The following is a 21,423-nucleotide window of genomic DNA, read 5'->3' as shown; positions in this document are numbered from 1 at the left end:
GATTCTGTTCCTGGAATGTAAATGGCCTTACACGATTACTGGACGATCGAGATGCAACAGACCTCTTACAGAACTATACAATTTTAAAGTTCCAGGAAACTTGGAAAAAGGACCCTACTGCCATTATTGACTTTCAAGAATTCTTCGTTCTTGCAACACGTTCCTCTACGTTTGGTCGAGCAAAAGGTGCGATTTACATTTTTCTATCTCTAGAACTAGATGCCAAGCCTCAAGAAATTGATCTTCAATTGCCATGGCTTCTATGTATCAAAATTAATTTACAGATGTCAATTATTTTATTCAATATATACCAGAGTTCAAAGACATTGATCAAGACAACCCAGATTACTTTCTTCTTGGAAATAATTAAAACTCTAACACAAAAATATTCAACATCCATTCTAATTATCTCAGTAGACCTTAATATGCACAAGGTCATTGGAAATTCTTCGGATAATTCAAATAGTGACATAATACAGTTGTGCTGTGCACAATTGCAAAAATATGGCTAGTAATATTGCAAGAACACCTACTGCATAATTCAAAAAGTGTGCCAACTTATGAAATTCAAAGCACCATTCTATAATTGATTACACTATCATTTCAAGGGACTTGGTGTCTGAAATTGATGGATATAATGTCATTCGGGGATTGTAAAGCAATCATAATCCTCAAATCATTATACTGGCGCTAGCAGCCCATTATCAACCAAAGTCCAATAATTTAAAACAAATGCGGAATGCTTTTAATTTGAAAAGGTTGATATGCAATCAACAAAACAACCGGAAAAACTGAAATGTGGGGAGAATCAAATAGACTAGGCCCATTATGAATTTCAAAATGGAAAATCATTGACAGATACGTGGTCTTATTTATGTTCATCCTTAATAAGAACATTTCCAGCAACAGCCTCAGCTAGGGGAAACCCCATATAAACCACTTATAACAGGTGGTACTCGCATAAGCTCTATTTGCAAAAGAAGTCTCTCAACAAAGTAGCAAGGGCAGTATATAAGCAAACAAATCAAAACTCAAGTCATGACAGACATTTTTAGCAGAACTTACAAACAGGAGAACTGGAAGGCCAAAAGGGCTTACCATTAGGAAACATGGTCAAGACTACATTATACTTGCAAAACAAACAACATTCAGGCCTTTTGGAGAACCATTAATGATTTGCAGAACAGTTGCAGGAGGGCAAATAGTGCACATTTTTCAGAATCAAGCTGGGGCATTTTAATCTCTGGTCTGTACGGAGTCTGCACTGAAAAACACACAGAAAAATCTTTCCAGTAGGACATGATAACCATCTCAAGTGACATAAAATATCACCCTCTCGGGAGTGAAAGTCCTTATAAAGAAAGGCTATTAACTAATAGGCATACTAAATTAGGAAATGATACCACTATAGAAGGAATTAGATAAAACGGGCATCCCCAATTAAGTTTTTAAAGCAAACCCTGAACTGTTGGCAAGACTATTGACTCTGTTATTTGGAGACGTAGTAGCAACAAAAGCGGTTCTAGAATCATGGCAAGGTAGTATTTTAGATCCTACATATAAAAACGACTCTCCAGATAATCCAGCTAACTATAGTCTTATAGCAGATGCGGAGACTAAGGCATTTGCATATTGTCTGCTTAAGACCTCGAAGAATGGGCAACATCATCAAATATTATAATTATACCAGTACATCAATCAGGATTCTGGAGTGGACAGTCAACAATTACAAATCTACTATTCCTCACACTGATGGCCGAGAGGACAATATATAAAAAGCAGAAGTTATACATCTGCTTTGTCAATCTGAAAACTGCTTTTGATACTGTCCCTCGTAACTTGATATGGTGAAAGTTGGCAGCATGGGGGGTACCGCAGAAATTACAAGATATGATAATACTCCTATATACAAACACTTTGGTTCATTTAAAATTGGGGGACGGCAGCCGTTTGACACGACGGTTTGAAACATCAATCAGTTTAAATCAAGGCTGCGTACTAGCACCATGTTTTTTTTTATCTATTAAGGCTGATCTACCACTCCAGCTGCAAAATCGTTTTGCTCATCCACCTAATCTTTCAGGCTGTAACATAAAATATTTACAATATGCTAACAATACTACTAAGTCCTACACCAATAGTTTTACAATGGCTTATAACATCTTTTAATAATTATCTCATTTTAAACCAATTACAAATGAATATAAAGAAAACCAAAAATCAAGTCAATAGACCGATGTAAATCACGACCACGAGAGTGGAAAGTTAGTGGAACAGTGGTTGAATCGGTGAAGTATTATAAGTATCTAGGAATTACATTTGATGATAGAGTGTCTTTTAAACATAATTTTAATAATTTAGAGGCAAACAAGTTCACTTACAATCGCTTTTAGAACTCTGCATGATAAGCTTCTATTGCCCAGCTAGGAACACTTAGTAAAGATCATGAAGGCAAAGTTGATTCCTTCTTTGGCCTATGGATCAGTAAGCTTTCGAGGCAAGGACTCCCAACTCTTGGATGAATTACAAATTAAAGCGTTTAAATCTACTTTTAAGGTTCCGAGAAACATTGGTTATGCAGAAACCTGAATGGAATTTGGCCTGGCCAGACAAAATGTGGCAAAATGTGGTGAGACAATCTGCATTTTTTTTAAAGTTTATATTCTTTTTTTTATCCGACCATGGCACCCTTACAATCTATGTTGCTTGAACTTACAAAATATAATTATACAAATGTGTGGAGGATTTATTTGACAGAGAGCTTATATACTTTTAACCTTCAGCCTTTTGAATAACTGGATGTAAGTAAAGCCCTGATTAGGCATCGCCTAAACAGATCAACAAATGTATTATCTTTTATGCAGGACAAAGAGGGCCTTAGCATCAAAAAAGCATCCCTGGAACATTATTAATACATTTGAGAAACTTGAGCTCCAACCCAATCTACGAGCTCATCTGCAACCGTATAAAAGGGACTTATATTCCTTAAGTTAAGATTTGGCAGATATCCAACAAAGGACGGCGCCCCTAAATGGATTCAACAATGGTCAGTGAACAGTTGCAGACTTTGTGGTATCTCTAAAGAATCCTTACTGCACACTGTGTGCCTGCCCTCGATTACTCCATGTATGCCAAACTTTGCTGAAACCATTATTTATAGAACATGGAGTGAGAAAATGTCGTCAAGCTATAATTCTCTGTCTATCTGGAAGATCAATTTGTTTGACTGACTAATCTACTAAATTTATCCTTCTAGATGAATTCTGATTTAAAATCTATATAAATTGACATGGAGTGTAGTAAAAAGGTTTAAACATTTTTTTTACAAAGTAATAATACATACTATGGTCCTATGGGTAGTCATTTACTTATGCTAATAACAGGTTTTATAATTATGTGTAGGCCCTGAGACACTTTACAGCTCATTTGCACAATAGTACACACTGAGTACAGTTTAGTTAAACTGTCTTTTGGTACAATCCAATAACCACTTGGTACGCTTACTGTGGTAAAGGGTCTGCCGCTGTGATAAAGGTGTGCATATGTGGTATTAATGTCCCAGTAGGATATGTAACTAAATGAAGCATTTTGTGTTTAGTTGCATAGTGAGTAACGGTTATGGAAATTCTAATGGCTCTAGCTAACTGACATATTTTAATTCCATATCATTAATGAACTGGGTTCTACACATGGCATCACTGTTTTATTTGTAATGATTTTTATTAATCAAACAATAAAGAATTTTACTTAACAAAACTTAATAACATAAGATTCTGTATTGAAGCCAACCTAGTATCCCAAAGTGAGCAGTGATAATGCGTAATGATTATGGAGCAGCCTATTTGTATGACGTTGTTGGCTTTTGTTTCAAAGTGGAACCAAGTCTTCTGCATTGCAAGTATTGCCATCCAGACATTGGGACAAACCTAGTAGTCAACACTCCTAAGTGTGACTGACAACACCCCTGTAAAACACTATGTCTGACAACAAGTGGAAAAAGTGGAAACCATATTGATGCTTTCAGTGTCATCTACAAAGAAAGGAGAGGCACTCTTTCTAGGGCCAGGCTAGTAAATAATGGATTTTCATACTATTTTTCACAAGGAGAGCCATAAATGTAATCAAATAATCACCTCTCAATCTACAGTGTTGACTAGTGAGGCGGAATCAGTATTGCAAGGCTTGGAAACTGTAATATGTTTAGACAATGTCCCGTTCTGTCTGAAATGTATTTTACAAACTGATACTTAATATGTAAGTCTGAGAGTAACGCTGTTGTAGAGAAAGAGTTGAAAACCAGGAACTGTTTTTTATCACTCAATCAATCAGGACACTTGTAAATCGCACTACATACCCGTGAGGGTCTCAAGGAGCTGGGGGGACTGCTACTGATCGAAGAGCCAGGTCTTGAGTAGTCTTCTGAAGGCCAGTAGGTCTTGGGTCTGCCGTAGGTTGGTGGGTAAGGTGTTCTAGGTCTTGGAGGCGAGGTGGGAGAAGGATCTGCCTCCGGCTGTTGTTCTTCGGATGCGGGGGACAGCGGCAAGGGCGAGGTTGGAAGAGTGAAGCTTGCGGGTGGCGATGTAGAAGCTGAGTAGTCCGTTGAGGTACGCTGGGCCGCTGTCATGGAGGGCTTTGTGTGCGTGGATGAGGAGCTTGAAGGTTATTCTCTTGTTGACCGGGAGCCAGTGTAGGTCTCTCAGGTGGTGAGTGATGTGGCTGCGGCGGGGGATGTCGAGGATCAGACATGCCGAGGCGTTTTGGATGCGCTGCAGCCATCTTAGGAGTTTGGCCAATGCTCCTCCGTAGAGGGCGTTACCGGAGTCCAGCCTGCTGGTGACGAGGGCCTGGATGACTGTTCTTCTTGTTTCAGTGGGGATCCATTTGAAGATCCTGCGTAGCATTCGGAGGGTGTTGAAGCAGGAGGAGGAGATGGCATTGACCTGCTTAGTCATGGTGAGGGTGGAGTCGAGGACGACCCCGAGGTTGTGTGCGTGGTCTGTGGGAGTCGGTGCAGTTCCCAGTGCGGTCGGCCACCAGGAGTCGTCCCAGGCCAAGGGGGTGGACCCAAGGATGAGCACCTCCGTCTTGTCCGAGTTCAGCTTCAGTCAACTGATTCTCATCCAGTCGGCGACGGCCTTCATTCCTTCGTGGAGGTTGGTTTTGGCCGTGTGAGGGTCTTTGGTGAGGGAAATGATCAGCTGGGTGTCGTCGGTGTAGGAGATGATGTTGAGGTTGTGTCGACGAGCGACATGAGCGAGGGGTGCCATGTGGATTTTGAACAGCGTCGGGGTGAGGAAAGAGCCCTGGGGAACGCCACAGATGATCTCGTGGCATTGGAGTGGAAGGGGGGAGGTGGACGCTCTGGGTTCTGCCGGTGAGGAAGGATGTGGTCCAGTCCAGGGCCTTCCCTTGGATTCTGGCGTTGTGTAGGCGTGTGTGTAGGGTGCGGTGGCAGACTGGGTTGAAGGCGGCTGATAGGTCCAGGAGGATGAGGGCTGCTGTTTCTCCGTTGTCTAGCAGGGTCCTGCTGTCATCCGTGGCGGCGATGAGGACGGTGTTTTCGGTGCTGTGGTTGCTGCGGAAACCGTACTGGGATGGGTTCAGGATGTTGTTGTCTTCGAGGTAGCGGGTCAGCTGTTTGTTGACTATTTTCTCGGTGACCTTGGCCAGAAATGGGAGTAGGGAGATGGGCCGGAAGTTCTTGAGGTCCTTGGGGTCCGCCTTTGGTTTCTTGAGTAAGGCGTTGATCTCGGCGTGTTTCCAGCTTTCCAGGAAGGTAGCTGTCTCAAAGGAGATGTTGATGGCCTTGCTGAGATGGGTTGCGATGGATGCGCTGGCTTTGTTGAAGATGTGGTGGGGGCATGGATCGAGCGGTGAGCCGGAGTGGATGGTCTTCATGATATCGATGGTGTCCTTGTCGTTGATGCTTGTACAGGAGAGTAGATGGTTGGTGCGTGTGGTGGTGTTGGGGGGGCGGTGGTCGGTGGGGCATTCATGGTTTTGAAGCTGTTGTGGATGTCGGTGATCTTGCCGTGGAAGAAGGTAGCCAGAGAGTCACAATGGTCTTGTGACGGCGGGATGTCGTTGGCTTTGGAGCTGGGGTTGGAGAGTTCCTTCACGATGTTGAAGAGCTCCTTGTTATTGTGTGCGTTGTTGTCAAGGCGGTCCTTGATTAAGGCCCTCTTGGCAGCTCTAATGAGTTGGTGATGTTTCTGGTTGGCGTTCTTGTGGGCGGTGTTGCTGTCTGGGGATCGTTTGCTGAGCCAGTTCTTCTCCAGTTTTAGGCATGTTCTTTTGGGGGCCTGGAGGTCTTTGGTGAACCAGGTGGCTTTCTTGCTGGTGTGGCTGTTGGACGGTGTCTTGAGCGGGGCGAGGGTGTTGGCACAGTCGTCGATCCATTGTCTGAGGTTGCGGGTGGCGGGGTCAGGGTCGGTGGTGTCGGCGGGTGGGTTTTGGGCGAGGACGGTGGTGAGCTGGTCATCGGTGACTTTGCTCCAGCATCGTCGAGGCAGTAGTTGGGTGTGGTGCTGCATGGTGGTCTTCCTGAAGGTGAGGTGGATGCAGTAGTGGTCGGTCCAGTGGGGTTCGGTGATGCGGTTGGAGGAGACGTGGGGGCTTGCGGTGAAGATGGGGTCAAGCGTGTGGCCGGCGATGTGGGTGGGTGTTGTCACGAGCTGCCTGAGTCTGAGAATGTCGAGGTTGTCGAGCAGGGTGGTGGAGTTGGTGTCGTTGTTGTTGTTCTCAAGATGAAAGTTCAGGTCTCCTAGGAGGATGCAGTCCATGGAGGCAAGGACGTATGTGCTGAAGAAGTCTGTGATGGAGTCGCTGAACTGTGGTCGGGGTCCAGGGGGTCTGTAGATGAGGGTTCCTCTGAGGGTGGTGTTGGGATCGGTGTGGATCTGGAAGTGCATTTGTTTGGCAGTGCTGAGGGTGTCGTCGGCATTGGTCGATACTTTGAGGGTGTTCCTGCGGACGATGGCGATTCCTCCTCCTGGTCCGTTGGTGCGGCCCTTTTGCGTGATCTTGTATCCTTCTGGGATGGCGATGGCGATGTAGGGTGTGGAAGCAGGGTTCAGCCAGGTCTCTGTCAGGAAGGCGACATCAGGGGAGGTAGAGTCGAGGAGGTCCCAAAGCTCTACGGCGTGTTTGTGGGCAAAGAGGGTGTTGAGGAGGATGCATCTGAGGTAGTTGGGTTCCTTGGTGGGCGGTGTGGCTGGCCGGATGCTGGAGAAGTTGCAGTTCTGGCAGGTGAAGGGTCCTTGGGGGCGCTTCGGGGTTGCCCGGTAGCAGGTGTGTTCTCGACTGGGGTTGAGTGCGTGGAGGGTGTTAGTGTCGTAGTGCAGACGGGTGTTGTGGTGTTTCCGGGGGCCAGGGGTTCTGGCGCTGGGCGCGGTCCAGGCGCGGATGGCCAACGACGGGCTTGCCTTTGGTGCGCCTTCTGCGTGCCAACGGCGCACCCGCTGCACATGTCCACTGCGTGACAGTGTAGCCGCCGACATATGTAGGGGAGGAGAGAGGGACTATCGGCTGAGAGGCGGCAGCGGGACGTGGGATGGAAGGGGGAAGACACGGCGGGAAAGTAGGCAGGGAGTGTGGGCAGAATCAAAATAAGAAACAAATTAGAAATAGAGCAGACTGAGAGGAGATATGAGAAGGAGAAATAAATTAAATTAAAGTGCAACTGGCGCGGGCGGTGCTGTGCGGAGGGGGGGGCGACCCACCTGGAAGAAGTTTTTACTTTGAGAGGCGCTTTTGATAGCATGGAACAGGAACGGCCAAAGAATATCTCTCATTACATCTGAGCGTCCAACTTAATGTATTTATTGACCACACTTCTCTTGCCAGATTCATTTATGAGGATTTGATAATGTGTAGAAAAGCGTGTGCCACAAGGACAGGATGCTTATTCCATGCAGAGCACCTGCAAGGTCCCTGGGAAGTCTCATGGAGAAGTGTAGTGGCCATGAAAGTCTCAGGAGATGTGAGGTTTCCGTGATGTTTTTCTGCTGCTACACTACTGTATTGGGCATTTACTTGAAAAGATTCAAAAGCAGTTTGAGCTCAAATCAGCACTGCCAAATAATGCTCTAATTCCGAACTAAGGGGCATATTATGATTGCGGTTTTCCCGCATCCTCCGGGCCGGCGGAAGCCACCGCCGGACCGGAGGATGCGGGAAAACCGCTGCGGAGCCTCCACAGACCCACCGCCAAATTAGGATGGCTGGTGGGTCTGGTATTCCGTCCGCAACTTTTCCGCCGCAATCGCTTTCCGACCGCGGTGGAAAAGCACTAACATGTCTGGAGGTGTCTATTAGACACCGCCAGGCATATTAGGATGTCTGCACTTCTATGCTTTTCCACGGCGGCTTTTCTGCCGTGGAAAAGCATACGGACCTTCACTTCGGGGGCCCATTGCGGGCCCCCTAGGTGAAGGGGTGGTGGGGGGTGCCTGCCGCTTTCTGCACGCAAATGCCGTGCATGCATTTTTAACATTGCGGCAGGTGCAGCTTGAAGCTGCACCCGCCGCAATGTTAAAGATAGAGGATGTGACCGCCACCCTGGCGGTCACATCCTAATCTGCACAGAGGGAACGCCGCAGCCCATGCCCATGCCGCAGCCCTCTTGCTCCGCGAGAAGCGGTCGCTCCCCACGCTCCCTGTCTAAATTACTCTGCAAATACTGCTTGCCTGCTAGACGCTTGAGGACTGGGTATCGTAGCGCTCTAGTGCATTGTTTGCTTGGTGACGTAGCGCTTAATCTCTGTGTTTTGCCTGATATCGCATTTTACTGCTCGCAGCTGGATACGCTTACTTTCAAAGCGCTCGCATTGCATAACTTCCGCTTTTGTAATAATAGACCGATTGTGCCGGTACTATCTGCCCATATCGTCATCCATATCTGTGCCCCCAATCTCGCCCAGTTACTGTATTGTTATCGCTGCGATTTTGTTTGTTGTGCCTGCAAGATCATCCGAAAAGACCGCACCAACCAAACAGGAGGAGGCATCGCCTTCGTCCATAAGAACACCATCAGAATCACGACCAGCCTCGACGATAACCTTGCAACCGCCGAACACCTCCACTTTCAGATCCACACCGACCCCAGGACCACACTTAGAGGCACCCTCATCTACAGACCACCAGGAACCCGTAAACAATTCAGCGAAGACATCACTGACTTCATCAGCCCACATGCCCTCGCCTCCGAGAACTACATGCTACTGGGAGACCTCAACTTCCACCTGGAAAAGAAAAACGACAGCAACACCACCACCCTTCTGGACAACCTGGCCAATCTTGGTCTCAAACAACTTGTAGACACCCCCACCCATATAGCCAGACATACGGTCGACCCAATCTTCACCTCCAGCAAGCACATCTCCTTCGATCACACGACAGCTCTCCATTGGACGGACCACAGCTGTGTTCACTTCAGCTACAAAACTACCTCGACCCACAACCCCCCACAACCTATTCCACGAAGAAACTGGAACAAAATCACCACCGACCAACTCCTCACATCGCTCAAACAAAACCCTCCCGCCCTCTCATCGGACCCAAACCAAGCGGCCACCAAACTCAAACAATGGATCACTCACAGCGCTGACGAACTAGCACCCTTGAAAAACCACCAAACCAAACAGGGTAGCAAAAAGGCCCCCTGGTTCAACGAGGACCTTAAGAAATCCAAGAAACTATGCCGCACTCTCGAGAAAACATGGAGAAAAAACCCAACCACTGACAACCTGACCACCTTCAAGACAGCCACCCGCAAACACCACCAACTGATCCGATCCACCAAGAAGTCAGCATTCAAGGATCGACTCGACAACAACGCCCAAAACAGCAAGGAACTATTCAACATCGTCAAAGAATTTACCAACCCCACCACAGCCTCAAACGACATTACTCCCTCCCAAGAACTCTGCGACTCGTTATCCTCTTTCTTCTACAACAAAATCGCCGACATACATAACAGCTTTGAGATAATTTCCAAAGAACAGTCCACTCCACCCACCTCCGAACCTAAACCGCCCTCTAACATCCTTAACGCCTGGAACCCAATCACCACTGAAGACACCATCCGCCTAATGAACTCCATCCATTCAGGCTTGCCAACCGACCCCTGCCCCCACCACATCTTCAACAAAGCAGACTCCATCATCGCACCCCATCTCCGTGATGTCATCAACTGCTCCTTCAACTCCGCTACCTTCCCAGAAAGCTGGAAACACGCCGAACTCAACGCCCTCTTGAAGAAACCCACAGCGGAGCCCTCCGAACTTAAGAACTACCGCCCCATCTCCCTCCTCCCATTCCCTGCCAAAGTCATTGAGAAAGCCGTCAATAGACAGCTCGCCGCCTTCCTTGAATCCAACAACTCCCTCGACTCCTCACAGTCCGGCTTTCGGGCCAAACACAGCACCGAAACCGCCCTTATTGCAGCGACAGACAACATCCGAACACTACTGGACAACGGAGAAACAGTTGCCCACATCCTACTCGACCTCTCCGCCGCCTTCGACACAGTCTGTCATAGCACCCTCATACAACGCCTCAGCAACACCGGCATACATGGAAAAGCCTTGGACTGGATCATCTCGTTCCTCGCCGGGAGAACCCAGAGAGTCCGACTACCCCCCTTCAAATCAGAGGCCACCGAAGTCATCTGCGGAGTACCACAAGAATCATCACTCAGTCCCACCCTCTTCAACGTTTACATGAGTCCCCTCGCATCCATCGCGCGACAACACAACCTCAACATCATCTCTTACGCTGACGACACCCAGCTGATCCTTTCCCTTACCAAAGACCCTAACACCGCCAAAACCAATCTTCATGAAGGCATGAAAGAAGTAGCCGAATGGATGAAAAACAGCCGCCTAAAACTTAACTCAGACAAAACGAAAGTCCTCATCCTAGGATCATCCCCCTCTGCCTGGGACGACTCATGGTGGCCATCGGCCCTGGGCACGGCACCCATACCCACAAACCACGCACGTAACCTAGGCTTCATCCTAGACTCCTCCCTCTCGATGACCAGACAAGTCAACGCCGTCTCATCCTCTTGCTTTAACGTACTTCATATGCTCAAAAAAATCTTTTGTTGGATCCCCACCGAAACAAGAAAGACTGTCACCCACGCTCTGATCACTAGCCGACTGGACTATGGAAACACCCTCTATGCCGGAACCACATCCAAATTACAGAAAAAACTCCAACGCATCCAAAACGCATCAGCCAGACTCATATTGGACATCCCGCGCCAAGCTCACATTACCGGTCACCTGAAAGACCTCCACTGGCTTCCTGTCAACAAGAGAATAACGTTCCGTCTCCTCACCCACGCACACAAGGCCCTCTACAAACTAGGACCCGAATGCCTCAACACATGACTGTCCTTCTACACACCGACCCGCCAACTAAGATCCTCCAATCAAACCCTCGCCGCAGTTCCGTGCATCCACAGATCCACCATGGGAGGAAGATCCTTCTCCTACTTGGTGGCCAAGACCTGGAATTCTCTCCCCACTCACCTCTGCCTTACCCAGAACCACATTTCCTTCAGGAAGGAATTTAAAACCTGGCTATCCGATAAATAATGCACCCACTCCCCCAAGCGCCTTGAGACCCTCTGGGTGAGTAGTGCGCTATACAAATTCCTGAACTTGAACTTGAACTCCTACTCTGGGGTCGCGGACGGACTAAAGTCCGTCCGCGATCCTAATGACCCCCTAAATGACCAGCGCCTGCCACCTTTCTTGCAGTGTCTGCTCTGGGACTGAGCATGTTTTTCCACTGTAGAAGTGAGGCCCGGGTATTGCTGCAGTGAGGCCTTACATGACTGCACTTGACTTTCATCTTTTAAAGGCACAATCTCAAGAGCTTTGTTGAGGAGAAAAACTATCGCAATAATAGATCTTGGAAGATGTTTCTTGACATACCTGCGATATGCATCCCCCACGCTGTTCACACCGTACACAGAGCCATCACTGCCTACTTCAATCATGGAGAGCTTGCCTTCCACTTGCTGCCAACTGGAACCACTGCAGGAACTTGGTATTACGGAAGATCGGTAATAGATGTCATCAGCAGGGTTGACTCCCCAGCAGCCCAGAGGGCCACAGCTGTAGTACTTCAGCTTCCCCTCAATCTGGGACCAGGGAAGCGTCGACCCATCATTGGTTGACACTGTTGCTTTGTCGTGAAGGCAATAAATGTCATCATTCATGTTAGCACCAGAGATAAACTGGGCTCCACCTGCATCAATCTGCTTCAGAAGCCCTGGAAGTAAAACGAAGAACAAAATATGTGAGGACAACTGAAGATTAGGTGGACTGACCGCCCCAAACGCCCAACCAAACATTGACTGCATCAATTGGAATGCAGTTGAGGTGGGTGACAATGTTAGACTATCATGCTAGTGCAATGGCATACCTACCTCTCTGCCAGAGAAACAATAGACTGGCTGACTTCCCTTCCCCCTCCAACCTTTGAAGACATTTTCCTCTCCTCCATAGTGGCTGGTATGTGTGTAGATTTGCTACACAATGCCCTGGAAACTGTTTCTGCAATGTGGGTTACGTTACAAGACTGTCTTTATCAAGATCAAATGGCATAAAAATCGCTATCAAGTAGGGCCTCAGATTTATGATGGGAATCTGCAAATGATATACTGATCGTCTTTTTATCAATTGTTTGTATTTTAGATATCCCTGACGAAGGGAACAATTCCCGAAATGCATTGGATATTTTAATATCGTGGCTCGTGGAAACGTCACACTCTCTTGTGTCATGATCACTATGAATGTATAAAATGATTTGAAGATTTAAGAGAAAACAAGTGACAAGTAATAGATTAAAGAGTAATAAAATAGAAGAAGAAAAATTGGAATTTAATTCATACATATTTCGGGCTGTGCAGCTTGTAGAGACCGACCTTGGTTCCCTTTGATTGTTTGTACTTTCAAGCTCACTGGGCGAAGCGCTATGAAGTTGGCACGCCGCCGCAGTTTGAAGAAATTGAGTAACTAAGCCAGAAGAACACATTGAGAACGTCGGTGTGCATTACACCACTTATATTGATTCACAGGGAATATGCAAATAACATATCTCAAACAAGTCAGAATCTTAGATTATTTTCGCAAATCTGATATTTACTAACATTTCTCAGAAGCAAAAGTTACAAATGCACAAATATACACAGATTAGAGTCCGTAATAAAAATTTGTAGTGCAGATGATTTCCATCACATATTTCCAGGGGCGGCTCCTCCACTAGGGCGGAGGAGCGTAATAACTACCATTTTATGTTTCCGCTTCTTGCACTGCGAGAAAGTAGAAGGGTTTGGTTGATGGGGCTGCTCTGTGAGCAGGGCTGGGCAGGGGAGAAGTGGTGTGCCAACCCCTGAGTGAGCATGACTGGTTTGGTTGGCCTTCAGGGACCGCCCAAACCAGTCATGTGCACGCTTCCCCTTATCCACGGTGGCTGCATTGCAGCCTGCATGGAGAAAATGGCCGCTCCGTAAGCCCCTGGCTGGGCGGCATCCCCACCAATCACAATGCTGCCTTTGCAACGTTGTGATTGGCTTAGGGGAGGGGAGGGAGGCTGCCTGCTGCCTGTTCCTGCCGGAGGCAGGAGAGCAGGAACCAGAGCTTAGAAAATGCAGGTCCGAGCCGACAGACAGGTGCCTTTTTTATTAATTAATAAATGTACCCCCTCCCTGCGCTAGCCCCCGACCGCCACCCACGAATAATGCTGGCCGAAACTGAATATTTTCCAAAGATTCTGAAAGAGATACAGCAAGCCCCAAATGCCTTCAATACAAATGACCACTTAATGCAGATAATGTTAATTTCGGAGGTAGGGAAAAAATAGCCCATTTCCCGGGCTACTCATATGAGGGCTGTAAAGGCCAGCCATATTCCCCCTGTTCATGTAAAATTTGGTAAATGGGCACCCAGTGGCTTGGGCAGTTAATAAAAAGAGATTAACCTCATCCCCCCTCCAGCAATTTCATCATGAGTGTACCAGCCACTTTTGCATGAAGGGCATGCTCTTTAGCCAGGCCCTGTACTCTACCCTCCTGGAATGAGCGGGCATGACGTTCAGCTGTGGCCAGCATTATTTGTCATATGTCGGGTGATGAATCAATGATCAGTGATTTGGGTGAGAGGGGAGGAGGAGTTATCCCTTTCTGGTGCATTTCAGTGTTTTTTAAGCTTTGATTCATAACAATACTGTCCCTTAAACTGAAGATATTTTTAGAGTAATTTCAATTTTTTAACCAATGCTATTTGTCTTTTAATTACTTGACCATGCATGTCATTTTCAGTGAAAATTTGGGGATCCATAAAAATATGTTTGATCATTTGGCTGTAAGATTTGTTCACTGGATGCGTTGAGTGGTCCTTCGGCAGTGTGGAGTTTCACTGTGAACTTAAATGTTTTAAATATTGGCTCTGATATTGGATATCAATAACAACTGTAGCTTAGCCTTAAACACATGTTTAAATATGTAAAATTCGAAAATTGATTGACATCAGTTTTTTGTTACAGGTTTAATCTGTTTACTAGTTTTTGGATATTTCTGTTATAAAAGAGTGATGGGGGGTCAGAGCTATATCTGGCTCGTTAACTTGAGGTCTCTCCTCAGATCAGGATCCTCAGAGATTTCACTGATGCTAATTTTGAAAATTAAACTTAACTGATTGGATGAGGGAACATTTTTCTCTTTGTACTACAGTGGATACGCAAACTCTGACACTTCGATTGTCTGACTGCAAGTACAAATATTTATTGCCACATCCATTACCAGATGCCAGACGCCGAACCTGCATCCTGAAAAAAGTGCCATGTTGGATATGGGGAGCATTCTAGCATCTCCTCACCCAAAGGAGGATGTTTTAGGGATGGATGCGGGCAAATCCTGCTCAGAACAATAAAATAAAAAAACAGTTTTCTCTCGGAACTCCCAGATTCTGTGAACAATTTGTATTACATTTGTGAATGCTGATTTTTAAGTCAATGTAGCCAAAGGGCATATACATCTGGTTGGAGGGGAAAAGGTCTGGCACAGGGTCAGTTGCTGCCAACCCTCGTTACACAGCGTAAGGCTGCCCAGTGGATTGGCCGCACCCTGTGGACAACCACTGCTGCGTAAATCAAAGACAGTGTTCAGGTGTGGTTGGACAAATAGAAGGCTGTCTGCAGGGACTGGCTGTAGCCAAAGGCTGCGAATAGCCGAGGTTGGCAGCCGGGCAGGTTCAGAGGGCAGGATCTGTAGCAAACTCCACTGCACATGGCCTTTCACCAAGCACAATGGTATGTTAGCCACACACTGGGTATGCTGCAAGGTCTAGCCATAGGCCAAGCCCTATGGTCAATTCCATTGTTTATGGCAAAAGACCAGGTGCAGCTGTAGATGGCTGATCAGTGGGTTGGCCAGGCCAGGAGCCCATCTCCTGTTGCTCACTGCTGAAGACCATGGACCGCAGTGGCTGAGTGGACAGGTGTTGAGTGTAGTGGCACATTGATAAGTGATGTCAACAGTGATTGCCACGGATGATGACATTTATCATGTCATCTTTGACAGGAGTGAGGTCATGAACAGTCATTGAGGAAGTTATTATTTGCACAATAAGACACAATAGGCCAATTCCTGTCGTTTCTGTATTTTTTGTAACCATATTTTTTTAACTGTGGTTTTTGTAAACATGCATTAATTTTCTTACATAAACATCTATACAGACACACACATATATATTTAATTTCTGATGTATATTTTTGCCTGCAGATTCCTCACCTGTAGAATTTTCCAAGGCGCTAGACTGCTTCCGGAACTTCAAAGCTCTACCATCACCAGGAGGTGATGCTGGCTTTGTGTCAACGCCAGAAATGGCAGCAGATGACCTCAGCGGATGCCATATAGAGTCCACCCCGGCACAAAACATCAGTTCCCTTTTTTCCATACCTTCCATGTGGATCAGGAGCTCACTAATCAGAGCTGCGAGTTTTCTTCACATAGAAAAATAATTGCAGTACAATGTCCAAGCACTCAAGTTGTAAGCCCTACAGGGACGGGGAGGGTACAGATATCAATTACTGAACCCCCCTGAAATTGACTCTGGTGCCTTCAGTCAGATCACGACTTGTGCTCCTGTGAATCCTGTAGAAGCTGCACCTAAGACCATCAAAGAGTTTAAGGCCAAGCTTTTTATGGCTCAAGCCAAAGACAACAGATGTAGTTGTCGTCAGTCTAGCCTGAGAGAGCGCAAACTGAACGAAATGTATGAGTGCACCAGAGTTGCAAGTAGTACGCACAAATCATAAAGAGAAATGCTATGAGTGCTGAAAATATATTCACCTATACCTTGAAATGTGTAGCTAATCTAGAGATTTTATATAGAAGTAGAACTAATACAAACATGTGTGAAAATGTATACTTTTATTAGAAGTGATTAATCAGGATCCATGTTATGTAGCTGCTAAATGGAAGAAATTATGCTGCCAGGCATAGGAGGGAACGGGCCTTATGGCTAGGCCAGAAGGGTTCAGAAACGTAAATTGCTTTACATAGACATGGATGGCACTAATGTTACACTGATTTGTTTATTCATTGGATTTATATTCCATAGATGTGTTTCCTTATTATGCCAGAGAAAGACGCTAACATGTTATTTTAGTTAAATTGCGAAAGGGTTGTCGGCCTGAAATGATGAAAGGATTTTTGATTTGCACGTACTGGTACAGGCCGAACTGTGTCAGGGGAAAATGTTGCAAGCTTCTGTTAGAAGTCTATGAGAATGAAGATTCAGCTACGGATGTCTGTCTGCAAATGTGAGGGGGATCCAATTAATAATTGGATGAATAGAACTTTGTTCAAGAGACTGGTGCAGACATGGAGGAGGGTTCAGGAATGTTTTAGGGGGTATCGGCGGGCCGGAGAAGAGTCTGAGAAGCAAGGTCAACGCTAACGCACGAGGCCCAAGTGAAGAACAGCATGGAAAAAGCCAGAAGAGACATCACGTGAGGGGCGTCTCACGAGGGGCGTCTCAAATGTTGTTGTGATTTGTATTAGGGTCAGCACCCCGGGGTGGAGTTAGAGCAGATGCCTGAGGACCCTTTAGAGAGCGGATGGGTAGGCAGAAAGGGGTCAAGACTGGCTATCATAGGTTTTCATCTAGAGGCTAAGAGTGGGTGATCTTCTTAGGAAGTCATTCACAGCTGACACCTTTTGGTAGGTTGGGACTCTGTTAAGTAGGGATACCATCTAGAGCAGGGTAGGGACAGCCTAACCTGAAACCTTCCCTCCTCCTGTAAATGACGGAGAGATCACAATATGTGTCGATGCTTGCAGCCCTTTTAATTTTGGAATTAGTCCTAGTTGTGTTCTTTGCTCGCTTAAGGGCTTTCCGAGAGCACATGTATGTAGTGGTGCCTGTATACCTTTTGAATCTCATCTTGAGATGCCTGTACTTGCAGTTAACCTTGACTCTATAATAAATCTTTAAAAGCTAGAAGTAGTTTGTGGTTTTTCTGAGTCGAGTCATCATTAGAAAAGTTAACCTGGTATTGGATGCACTTTCTTTCCTCAATGACAGGCAATAAAGGTTCAGACGACCAGAACGGGGTTTAGATCTAGAGTGATAAGATGGAGATCTACAATCTCGCCCCCACAGTTGGTAGCAGAGGATGGTTGCCTTCTTGAGGAAGGTGATCTAGGCCAGGTTAGATTACCCCAAGGCCCCTAGAGATCGATGATTGGAAGAACCGCCCGCCGAAGAAGGTCCGGATGACGTGAGACAGAAAAGCAGCAGTATCGGTCGAGAGTGAGTATAAAGGGTCATGCGTGTTAGATTGCGGTGTTTTTGTGTTGTATCCATGTTGTAATGGCTGGCGGAGTTGAATGCCTGTAGAGTGACTGCGGAACAGGTTGTGAGCGCGCGCAACCGGTGCAAATCTTAAGTTCAAGGAGAGCTTAAGTGGTTCGGGTGTATCGGACATCCAGAGTAATTGTCAACCAGTGTGAAGGGGGTCATGAGGTACCATTGATCGCCCGCAGGACCGAGATAGGGGGAACGTAAGAGTGAGTGCGTGAGTAACGGACGCTGGTCGGAAGTTACTGTGTGTAAGCAACCTATCGCTGACGTTTCATCAGTTGTGGTGACAATTACAGATAGACTGTGGACGTACAGTCAAGAGAAGTGACGGCTTGGTCGGAAGTAGTCATTTTTCGGTGTATGAATGGGACGCATGCATGACCGGGAGACGAGCTGAGAAAGGAGGGGTGCTGCTGCGAAGCGGAGACGAGTGACGTCAGAAAGCGCCGCTCTGGGATTGGCCGGCCGGAGCAAGACCGCGCTGTGATAGGCCAGTTAGCAAAGCCGCGCTAGGATTGGTGGATTGTCATCAGGAAGTAAACAGAATAGTGAGGCTGGAAATTGTACGTTTAATCATGAAATGTTTTAAATGGTTAAGAGCGGCGTTTAAAAGAGAGAGACGAAGATCTTATGATGGGGAAGAAGCCCCGCCGGAGGGTACGCCGGCTTATTATATGGCGGCAAATGTTGGGTTACACACGATAATGTGGATTTCAGAGTGGAGTAAGATTACAGAAGGAAATGAGGAACTGACGTTTCCAAAGTATGGGACGTTCAGATTAGAGGTGCTACACCGATTAAAAGCAGTCATGACCTCAATGAGACCTATGCCTAGACCGACCCAGTTTGAAGCTCTCAATGCGTGGATTAGGGCAGCACACGAGAGGAACCTGAATAGACGACAAGAAAGGGTGAAACGATCGGTAAGAGCAGTGCAGGATGCCAAATGGGATGCGGATGCTAAAAGATGGAGAGTGCATAACATTGAAGTAAACAAACTGTACCCAGTATTAGAGGTGACCGGAAACAAGAGCCCATTCGAGGAAGATGAGGAGAGCGAGACAGAAGACAGCCTGATAAATAGGTTACTAACAGATAGGCCACCCCCGTACAATAAAGAGACAGGAAATGTCGAGCCAGGCGGGGAAGGGGGGCATAGCAAAGGGGAGTATCGACCGCTTCCCACTACAGATTGGGATCCCACGGCAAGTAAAGAGTCGTCTCAACCTAGTCCGGTGCAGAAGGTAGTCGGAAGGTTTGTGGTACAAAGGGTGCCAGAAACGGAGTGTGCCACTTCCTACGCACTGCCAGATGCCCTGCAAGTACCTGTTACCATAGGTCCTATAGTATCGATCTACGACCCAGAAAGAGCAAGAGGGGAGGAACAGGTACGGACGGACAGGGAGAGAGCAGAAATGTCAAGGAGGAATGATACAATCAATTCCCCAAGTCAGTTGACAAGACCGAGAGATTGGAGCACCCCAGTTCAAACAGCAGTAGATCCAATAGGAGATCCGGGGGGCCCTAGATGGCCGGAGGATCTGAGGGGATCAGGACGGAAATCCTTCCAGGAGCTAAGTGAGTACATGAAGAAATGGGATGAGGCAGTGGAGGCTCACAAGAGCATCATGGCAGCGGAAGCTGGAAGGGAAAGCCAGGACAGCAGGACCCGGACTCACTGTGGGGCTGACGAAAGCAGTCCAGAGTGGGACGGGAAGGGTCAGGACGGAAGCGGAGACACTCGTCATACCAGGAGTGGAGGTAGACCAGACCTGGAAAACAGGAGCCCTGAGTGTGGGGGGGTGTCTCGTAGAATTCACAGCGAAGGGGATAGGAGAACGCAGGAGTACCGGAACAGTTTTAAGTGCACCCACTATGCGTCTGAAAATAGTGGGCAGAACGAGAGTTGCGAGAGGCCTCGCCATAACCCCTGTGACTACGGACAGGAACGCAGTCCTGGGGAGATGGGGAGCCGAGAAGGAACCTACCGAATCTTGAGTGACACTAGGCAACGGGAAGATAGCGACAGAAGGGAGAACAGCAGAGAATCCTATCAGGGAGCAAGAGAGGACAGAGGGAGTGGACGAAATGAGGTTGAGGGAAACAGGCCCGTGTTTCATCACCTTCCAAGGCAGGATGGCCGAGCATGGGACCTAGAGAGATGGGAACAAGGGAGGACACTCCTTAACTCCCCTGAGCCCAAGCGTAGGACTCGGAGTTGGGATGGTAGAGAGACCAGTGAACCCCCTAAGAAAGAGATATTGCGAGCCGAGATAAAAGCCAAGAGGCTTGATGTCGCCAGCCTAAAATCAGATCTGGATGACATGGTGGATGGTACCTTGCCTCTAGAAAGAATGGAGATGTACGAGCAGGATGAGATACTGTTCATGGCAAAGGACATCACTCGGAAAGCGAGAGCGGCACATGAGAAATTAGTCGAACTGGCAGGAAAATATATGGTAGACCTGTCAAGGACCAAAGCACTACAGGGTAACCATAGGCTACATTATTCAGATCACGACCTAGATGAGAGAAGAACAATAGGATTAAAAACACACATAAGGGAACTGATAACGGGAACAAGGACATGGAGAGCTCTGGATAAATGGGAAGAAAGGTGGTCCAAGAAAGGGACCGTTAGGAGAAGCATGCTTGGGATGACCCCAGAGGGAGGATTACAGAGAATAGAGGCATACCCTTTGCGTGAGGTTGCAAATGGGAACTATGTGCATGTGCCATGGAGCAGGGGGGACTTGGCAGCCTTTACCAACTCCTTCCCTAAATTAAGGGAGAATCCAGTCGAGTGGTACAAGCAGGTGGAGAGGTTCGTAAAAATCTCCAAAGTATTATGGATAGATCTGAACACACTGTTTGATATTGTAGTACCAGGAGACTTGTGGACAGCATGTAAGGTTAGTGCTGAGTGGCCCACATCAGAGCCAGAGAGAGATGCACGGACTAATGGACCGTCCGAGACAGTAATGGTAAAATACGAGAGAGTGATGACCTGGCTGAAAGACAAGGTCCCAATGCAGGACATAGATTGGGTCAAAATAGATCGAACTAGACAGGAACCCAAACAGACAGTTCATGAATATTATGAGACATTGCTGAAGGCGTTTAAACAATATAGCGGGTTGGATGTAATGGACCCGAAAGACATAGGACAGTTCGTGTCTAAGTTTGTCTTGGGTTTGAGACCGGATATTAGTTTAATGATTCAGCAACACTTGATTTGTTGGCAAAATAAACCTTTGGATGAAATTCTGAGATATGCTAGGTACTGCTGTGATGAGATAGACTCAAAGGCAAAGAAGCTAAAAGAAAAACTGATGGTGGTGCAGATGCAGTCAGCTAGTAAGGGTGGTCAACAGCAACAGCAACAGGGAACAGGGACTGGGGGTAAGAAACAGTATAGTCAGAACAAGGGCAATGAGGAGAACACCACCTTTAGACCGAGGGTAGATATAGCTGCACTGAAAAAGACGACCCGATGCCACCAGTGCAACGAGGTGTGGCATTGGAAACGCGAGTGTCCCTA

At 46.9% G+C, this 21,423-nt stretch overlaps 1 protein-coding gene across 1 annotated transcript in view; it reads right to left on the bottom strand.

The window, feature by feature from the left end:
* Positions 1-21,423, bottom strand: part of LOC147712365 (fish-egg lectin-like) — a 140,711-nt gene that overhangs the window by 17,778 nt on the left and 101,510 nt on the right. Inside the window, exon 3 of the mRNA XM_086923068.1 lies at positions 11,946-12,285. Coding sequence (XP_086779194.1) covers positions 11,946-12,285 — 340 coding nt within the window. The remainder of the gene's footprint in view (positions 1-11,945; positions 12,286-21,423) is intronic.

Source organism: Lissotriton vulgaris, chromosome 5 (genome assembly GCF_964263255.1).
Source record: "Lissotriton vulgaris chromosome 5, aLisVul1.2, whole genome shotgun sequence".
NCBI lineage: Eukaryota > Metazoa > Chordata > Amphibia > Caudata > Salamandridae > Lissotriton > Lissotriton vulgaris.
This window is presented reverse-complemented; position numbering and strand designations above follow the sequence as displayed.